Genomic DNA, 9,059 nt, shown 5'->3' with positions numbered 1-9,059 from the left:
ACTTCATTGTGTTTGCATTTTTGTCCGAACGCTGCTTGAATGTAAACGCTTCTGTCTGTGTGAAGTATCGGGAGCACACATATAGGACAAATATGTCTTACACCACTTTAAAAACGGATTTGCTGATATCTGGGTGCGTAGGTGACATAAAATAGCATATGCTACAACACCAACAATTCAAAAGGTATGGGCACAAACTATTAACATTTCTTAAACAGAACTTTGTATTGCAGGGGTTTCAAATGCGTATCTTCCGTCCTAAACATAACGTTGTAGGCTATTATAAACGTAGAGGTATGCATTTGAGGCACTTCAATAGAAATGTTGCTTCTTCTCATAAATCCAAGAAACGTGTTGTTGTAGCTGTCTGAGAGCCTCCCGATCACGCGTTTCCAGCCCGAGGTAACCAGTTGTTTTAGACCGATTGTTTCTCAAACCGTGTGCTGCCCGGTGTAATTTATGACGAGTCCTTGCACATGGATAGCGCAGAGGTGTAGCAGGAGGTTATAGTGCACAATTTAATTATGATTTTAAGCCTAAATCAAGGTAACAATTTTGTGTATTACATTTGGATGTAATACAGTAAATATATTACATATTGCACATTTAAACACCAAATGTCTAAAAGAACTGTATTGTAATGGTCATATAGCAAAGTCGGGTAGAGAGAACCAATGTCCAAGAGGTCAGAAGTAGACACCTGTTGAAACTCACCACACGTGTTAACCGCTGTTACATTTATACAATGAAAATAATAATGAAACCATTGCTGATCATAATGTTAGATTTGGTTTATGAAAGACGCCAGCAAAGCTTCACCGAAAATAAGTACAGCAGAGAGGTAAGACAGGTCGGACCTTTAAATGTTACAGTTACAGCTTATTATGTTGCTATTGCACTTCTGGTTAGACCCAAACTGCATTTCGTTGCCTTGTACCTTTACATGTGTAATGACATTTAAGTTGAATCTAATCTAATCTAATCTTATGACAACTGAAATAAACAAGTCTACTGATTGCATACACACATTGCGGCGATTCAAATCCACTGTTAGGAGTCTACATGGAAGGGATTTTTTTGTGATTTGATCTATAGCTTCTTGCAAAACCCGGAGACATCTGGGTTTGGGTCACTTTTGGAACAATTTGTTTTATAACATTTTTGCCTTGATTCAGATTCACTTTTGGTTGTCCCTGTCTTTCTCTCTCTCTCTCTCTCTCTCTCTCTCTCTCTCTCTCTCTCTCTCTCTCTCTCTCTCTCTCTCGTTGGCTGTTCCTATGGTCTGTGTCAATGTGTGTCATGTAGTTTAAGTTGGACAAGCATTGGGCGGCTGCCAGTAGCGCCGTTAGGCCTGGGTGTCCGATGCAACGGCCTGGCTTTAAAAGACGTGTGTGAAGCCTACGTCACACATTAATATACTATCATACTATTTGAGATACTTAACAAAAGCTTTAATTTCTGAGTTCTTGACTCGATTGGTCGAGCGGGGCATAAATTGAAGGAGCTGAAAGGATAACATTTCAGTGCAAGTGTATTTTGTATGTTTTGACATGACAAATATATTGATTGATTGATATTCACCCTCTGTCTCAAACACTTTGTTTTAGCATCTGTCTCTTTTAGCCCCCCTCCTGAATTTCCAGACTACTCTGATCGGCTTGGGAGAAAATTATGCAAAGGTAGTTCTCAAGCCGTGGGTGAAGAAACTCAGATGGGGGGTGGCTTATTCTGATGAGTCCGTATTTGACATAGGAAAGGAGGCCGAATCTGAATGGCTTGTTAAATCCCATGTTTTCTGACAGCACACAACAGCACACTGGTGTGTCTTTTTTTTCACAGTTTGTAGGTTAGCAGGTACACCAGATACCCACATGCAGGTGCACGAGCACTGAAATAGTGATGTTTTCTTGATATGTCCCATTTAAAGAAGAGAAAAGTTAATGTGGAAGTAGCACTACAGGGAGACTCACCATGAAGACCATCGTCACCAGAGTGGTCAGGTAAGCTGGCAGTCTGTCTGTACACGTCAGCTTCTCCTTCCCCTTCTCCTTCCCCTTCTCACTTTCCTCTCTCTGAAACACACACACACACACACACACACACACACACACACACACACACACAGTTGTATAAAGGACATAAAGTCCACAATATGTCTAAAACTTTGCACACTGCATCTGTTTTGACCTGTGTGTCATGTCTTTCTGTCAGCAGCCGCTCTTAAAGGAGAATTCCAGCCAATTTTTATGTTAATCTTGATCGCTATAAACATGCAAGTAGTTTTGATTGAAAAATCCCCCACCTGAATCGGTGCAGGTAACACAGAGCAGCTACAGCTACGTGTAAAAGCTTCCACTGAGCTAAAACGACAGCTAACGGTGCAAGTTTTAGAGTGCCTTTGTTCCTCTTAACAGACAGACAATGCAATTAATATGTCTGTACAATATTAACAGGGCCCCGATATGTGGCTCTGTTCGTGGTGATAGTGCATACCTCAATGGTGTATGAAATACACAAGTACTGAAACTACTCGCATACTAATCGGAATTCTCCTTTAATGCGACACAGCATTAAGCATACAGCACACAGTACACACAGTGTAGGCACGCACGCGCACACACACACACGCACACACACACACACACACACACACACACACAGGCTGCAGTGGAGCACAGCTAATTCTGCCCCGAGTTATCATGTCACACAAGCCTACTGAGAATTAGGTCAGAAATCTCAGGCAAGTGTGTGTGTGTGTGTGTGTGTGTGTGTGTGTGTGTGTGTGTGTGTGTGTGTGTCAGAAAGACCTGACCTTGGTACAAGACAAAATTCAAAAGGTTTATAATAATAATAATCAAAAAGAACATGCTGGATTCTGAACTCAGCACTTTCTCTTCAGAATTCCTGCACAAGTCAGTGCTGCTGCTAGTTAATTAACACATTATGTGACAAATAATAAATGTGGCACTGAGTTCTCTTAGCAACAGGAGATGGTTATGAAAAGAAACGTAAAAAAATAAACACAAAAAAATATCAGAATGGGGGGGAATGAGCGGGTGGCTCCAGTATCAAGAATAAAACATTCTTTATACTACCAAGTTTTCACAAAATCTCGGATACATAAAACAATAAAAGCCTGCCATGAAAGTTATAAAGTTATAAAGAAGCCTAGGCAGGGCAACCCAGAGCCTTGATGCCCTGATGACTACTGAAAGATGACGTTTACTGTTTTTTAAGACGACTCATCTGACTGGGCAGTTATGCTTTAAACACACAAATAATATATGTCTGGAAATGGGTTTTACCTTCGGGGTTGGGTGCTCCTTTCTTATTGTCTTTCGCATGACCCGGAACTCGTACTCGGCTCGGTTGTGGTCCTGGAAGAGTAATCAGTTTGGATGTTACACTCACTGATTCATGACACCGGATGTGTTAGTAAGCAGTAAGTGTGTACACGGCCGTAAACAGTAGTATAGATCAGTATAGAACAGCCTTTTTTTGCGTGAAGTTTTGCAAACTGGTGTTTAAAAAAAAAAAGAAAATTAGAGTGCAAGAAAATAAAACGAGAAGTGCATTGACCCACCATGAAAAGATTAAGCAGAGGACATAAAATTAAAGCGAAATAGTTTAATGTTTGAAAAATTCCCAGTCAACTTTGAACTCATGTTACTCAAACTATGGTGCAGTTTGTTGGCCCAAGCTTTGCGATATCAAGGCTAACCGCTAAGCTAACTGCTATGTTCTGGCTGTAGTGGACACACACAGACTCCAGTGGTGGAAGAAGTAATCTGATCTTTTACTTAAGTAAAAGTACTAATACCACACTGTAAAAAATAAAGGTAAAAGTCCTGCATTGAAAATAATACTTAAGTAAGAGTATGTAAGTATCATCAGGAAAATGTACTTAAAGCATTGAATGTAAAAGTACTCAATGCAGAAAACCCCTCACATTTTAGAAACGGGAAAGGATCCGAACAGTTGGGTGTTCAATGGTCTAATCTTTTCAGCTGGACTTGTAGGTTGTTATATTGTTGGCTAGTTTAAGTCATAATAAAAATTTGATAAACTCCATGTGTTTTGAAATGCGTAATGTGTAAAGTAACTAGTAACTAAAGCTGTCCGATGAATGTAGTGGAGTAAAAAGTACAACATTCTCTCTGAAATGTAGTGGAGTAGAAGAAGACAGTGATATTAAAACAAAGGACTCAGGTAAAGTTTAAGTACCTAAACATTTGTGCTTACAGTATTTGAGCAAAGGTACTTAGTTAGATTCCACCACTGGTAATATCTACCTTCTGCCTGTAGTGGACACACATATCTATCTGCGGGTAAGAAAGAAACCATGCCCATTATGCCAATTTTTAAAATGTCCAGTAGATTAGTGTTAACGGGCCCAACTCCATGTGTTCCGTCTGATAAACAAAACTCCATGGTGTGGCGTGTCAAATTTCCACTGTCAAATAATCCTTTCATGGTAAGGAATATAAGATTACCACTTGAAATCCATGTAATATGCAGTCAGATGTGAGTGTTTGTGTACCCATATCACAGTAATAGTTACACAGCCTGCAGTTAGCCAAGAGCAATGAAGAAGTGCTGTGAATAAAGAGGAAACTGTATTATTAGAACACAAAGCTGAGGGTTAGACGGTCACTTTTGGCCTGAAGGTCCACGTGTCAAGCTAATGTACACATGGATGGCTGGGGCTCAGGGAGTTTTTGTTGGCAGTAATATTTAAAAGGCATTTTACTGCCAATCGGAAGGTTGGAGGTTCAATCCCTGGCCCTGCAGTTGCATGTCAAAATATCCTTGGGCAAGACACTAAACCCCGAGTTGCCCCGATGCTGCGCCATCGGAGCGTAAATCGGAGTGTAAATATGTATGAGTGTTTATGTGTGTGTGTTTATCTGATGAGCATGTGCCTTGTACGGCACCCTCGGCCACATTGTATGAATGTGTTTGAATGGTTCTTGTAAAAGCGCTTTGAGTAGTAGACTAGAAAAGCGCTATGTAAGAACAGTCCATTTACATGGACAGACAGAGTGAAGACAGACACAAAAAGCAGCATAGACAAAGAACAAACAACAGTCTTGACTTGGGACGTCTTCGAGACTTTGACTACTTAAAGTCAAAAATTCACAATTACTTTTAACAGTCCTCTCGACCCTTGCTGCTTATCTTCAACCTTTTGGCCACTTAGCTTCACTGTAACAAGTTGTGAATACAATATGGACATATTATCACCATGTAAAATTTACGTGGTGCAAGTGTTAGAAAATTGCGCTATTCACACATCAGCAGACACAGAGTTTTATTATTTGGAGTCCTGTTTGGCCATCTGTCTAATAGTCACTGGGCTTCTAGTTCTGGTTTGGTCTCCACTAACTCCTGAGACAAATATGTAGCTGCTACATGCTTGATGATGCGCATTGAGAGCGGTGAGACTGAACCTAGACAGTCAAGCTGTGGGCTGAAAAAGCCGAACAATGAGCTGGAAGTAGAGCTGAGAGTAACTGCAGAGCCAAGGGATCGTTCTCTGTGCTTCCATCGCTACAATCAACACCTTTCAAATTGCACACACATTGCACCTCCACCAACTTTTTTGTATTTTTTACAATTCAAGAGTGTACTTGAGCGTACACTGATTCAACATGAAAGGGGGAATGAGAACCAGCTGACCTGTGTATTTGATCTCTTTTGGTCCCGTTCGAGGTCGTGTGAATTTTCGAGGAACCTATTTTCAGTTCTTTGTACGGTGGCTCCAAAGAGCAACACACAACGACATTTTGCAAAACGCGACATTTCACTGAACACATTTCACAAAACACAGCAAAACTCAAAAACACGATGACATTTCACAAACCATTTTCCGATTTGAATCTCACCAAATGCTGTTGTGTTTCTTTTGCTGTTTTGTGAAATGTCGTCGTGTTCTGACAAATGTTGTGTTATATCTTTTAGGGCCCCTGTCCATTTGAGATATACGTAAATATATATATGCACACACGGAGATATATCGAAATTGAAGACAATGTCTAGTCTCATATATCAATGTATTTAATATCGATATATTGCCCAGCCCTACCATCAGTAGACACAAACAGAAGATGCAACAGTGCTGTGTTGACACAGGAGCAAAGAGATGAAGAGCATGTGAAGTGAAAAGACACATTGTTAAGACACCTTGAGGGAGAAAAAGGTTAGTGTTAGTTGCCGCAGAATGGATCTCAAACAGCAAGTCAAAAAGAAAAAAAAAAAAGGTAAGTTACAGCAAACTATAGCTGGGAAGTTGGATCCTAACCTTATGCTCCTCCTGTGAAATACAAGACACACACACACACACACACAAACACATGAGGAAAAGATGTCGGTCAGCAATCATTGTCATTGTCAGATTAACGCACTTCCGTGTTACTATTAGATCAATCCAGAAAAATGATAAAAACTAAAAATCTTTGCTGCTGTGTTTGTGTGGGAAATGGATGCTAAGGGCTGATTCAATACACAGCAGACACAAAAGACATCGGAGGTACATTCCCACGCATATCCTGACCTTAATGTCATCCTTGTTGCTTTTTAACCCTCATGTTGTCCTCGGGTCAAATTGACCCATTTTCCTATATCAATGTTCTTTTGAACTACCCAATTGTAATTACCCAAGATAACATGACTGATTCCACACAACGCTCTTTGGCAAATACAAATCTCTACTTTCATTCATTTTGTTCTTATTCAGTTTTATAGCATTTGAAAAAATTGAAGTGGTTTCGAAATTGTGTAAAAGTAGAGTAAAAGTTAACATTCCCCGGTCTGTGATTATCCATCAACGTACTGTAGAGTCCTTTAATTTTCGTCTAAATAATTCCTAATTTCTGCTTTTCTAACTCAAACATTAGGTATAATTTCCTATTAACGAGGTTTATAAAACATAAATTCTGTTCCTGTTTTTCATTTAACCCACACACTCTGTATATCTTTATCTGTATTTATATTTCCATTACAAGTACTTAGTTTTTCAATATTACTTATGGTCACAGGTGAACATAACTTATATTATGGTTACCTGCTTTTGCATTATCACTTTAATTACATATTCAATTTAATTTTAAGGTCACTTACTACACTGCAATGTTGTTTTCTTGTACTATGGCAACTGCACTTTACTTTACTTTACAATACCTTATGTGACGCCACTTTACTTTACTTCAGTCTACCTTCTGAAGAAAGAAAAAGTTCAAAACATTGATAAAAAAGCCTCAACAAAAGTGTTGATTTTCAATTTTGAGGGAAAGATAACACAAGGGTTAAGCGAAGTGCATTGAAAAGCATTCTTTACATGTTATATGAGCTGTTACTATAGTTGAAAATATTTTATCCAAACAGATGGTACAGCTTGCAAAATTTAAAATGGTCCAAAAACCAGATGTATCTGGTGTAAGGGTTAGGATGGATTATCTCAGCAAAGGAGAAGTGCTCACTAACACAGATTTATGAACCATATTTAAGAGAAATAAGCCTTTTGTGTACATAGAAAAAGTTAGAAAAAGTTAGATCTTTGAGTTCGGCTCATGAAAAATGGGGGCAAAAAAACAAAAGTGTTTTTAAGGGTTTATAATTTTGTTCAGTGTATTTTATGAAAATAGTTCAAAACAGTTTCTGAAAACATTTACAGCTATAAATAGGCTATGCAGTTGTTGAATCTGTCTTCATTTCAGATCAACAACGGTCAGTTTAAATGATTTTTCATCAGCTTTTTATAGCCTTCACTTTTCCAAAGTCACCTCGACGCTACCAGAATGCATTGCACGGCCGCTCACATAGAAATGAAAGGAAAGCGTGGAAATGACGCTGACAATGGACACGTACCATTAGGCTTTGGTACCTTAGACTTGTTTTATAATCAAAGAACCACATCTTTGCCTATGCGGTTGTTAATCCTTTGTACCAATACAACCGAATACTTCTTCAACCACTGCATGGGTGTGAAGTTATTTGTAGCGTTATCTCACCTCCTCCTCCTCTCCGAAGCCCGTCAGGTCCCAGATATAGTTGAGTCGCATCTGTCGTCTCTTCCAGTGCTCCATGAACAGAACCGCTACGTGACCAAGCATACACATCAAGCTAAACACAGGCTCAAACACACGCTTAATACATGTATCTACTACCCAAATGACAAGGAATACAGTGGGCACATGCAATCTTATATACCGTTAATCAATCTGCACATATGGTACCTGTATCTAAAATGTTTCATAAGACGGAAATTAAGTTATCTAGACCTACACAAAGTCTGTGCCACCAACATCTTTACATTTGAGAATAGAATAGAATGTCTTTATTGTCATTATACACAAGTGCAGTACCTGTGCAATGAGATTGAAGCACCCCCTTACAGTGTCGACACGAAATATAAAAATGTAAAATAAAATATGTTCAGTATGTATGTTTTCTTCTATACCCTCTTTACAGAGACTTGTCAACTATGCAGGGTTCTGACATATGACATTATTCTTTTAGATTCTTTTAGATAAAATAAAGGAGTTTTTTGTTAATGTTAAATATGATTGTTAAATATGTTATCATAAGGACTTATCATATATCATACTGACTTATCATCAGCTTGCACCTATATAAACCTTACCTCACTTGCTGCTGCACTAGGTGATTGTGGTAATTGCAATTACATTGACAATATGATTGAAAATATTCTTAGTTGCTATAACCAAAAAATTGGGATCAGATACATCCACTGTTGGTGTGGGTGTTTTCCTGAGATTAGTGGACAATAAGGCAACAATTGCAGGTCTACAGTATGTGAACCCAGATGGCCGGCGTGCTGTGACTCTGTCAGACACTAGCTCCGTCTAAACACATAACACCTCGCTGGTCTGCAGCCCTGCTGCTGCTAACAGATGGCAGGGTGGTTTGGCAGAACATCAGAGGAAGGCCGGCTCCGGGCTACCTTTGCCGAGTCCTATTGTAAATTCCATGTGTTTCTAAGGTGCAGTATCCATGTGTTCTGCTGAATGGATTAAATCTGAGTCCCACCCTCCTCCTAA

The 9,059-nt window shown here is 39.2% G+C and overlaps 1 protein-coding gene across 9 annotated transcripts in view; it reads right to left on the bottom strand.

Moving 5' to 3' along the window:
• Nucleotides 1-9,059, bottom strand: part of LOC116690507 (anoctamin-1) — a 148,247-nt gene that overhangs the window by 27,811 nt on the left and 111,377 nt on the right. For 7 of the 9 annotated variants that reach the window (XM_032517519.1, XM_032517514.1, XM_032517513.1 and 4 more), the window contains 4 exons: nucleotides 8,010-8,095; nucleotides 6,302-6,313; nucleotides 3,306-3,377; nucleotides 1,971-2,072 (listed from right to left, as the gene is read on the bottom strand). In XM_032517519.1, coding sequence (XP_032373410.1) covers nucleotides 1,971-2,072; nucleotides 3,306-3,377; nucleotides 6,302-6,313; nucleotides 8,010-8,095 — 272 coding nt within the window. The remainder of the gene's footprint in view (nucleotides 1-1,970; nucleotides 2,073-3,305; nucleotides 3,378-6,301; nucleotides 6,314-8,009; nucleotides 8,096-9,059) is intronic. The other 2 variants (XM_032517516.1, XM_032517518.1) reach the window with 1 other exon arrangement.

This window comes from Etheostoma spectabile, chromosome 6 (genome assembly GCF_008692095.1).
Source record: "Etheostoma spectabile isolate EspeVRDwgs_2016 chromosome 6, UIUC_Espe_1.0, whole genome shotgun sequence".
Taxonomy (NCBI): domain Eukaryota; kingdom Metazoa; phylum Chordata; class Actinopteri; order Perciformes; family Percidae; genus Etheostoma; species Etheostoma spectabile.
Note: the sequence above shows the minus strand (reverse complement) of the source record. Positions and strands in the feature narration are given on the sequence as shown.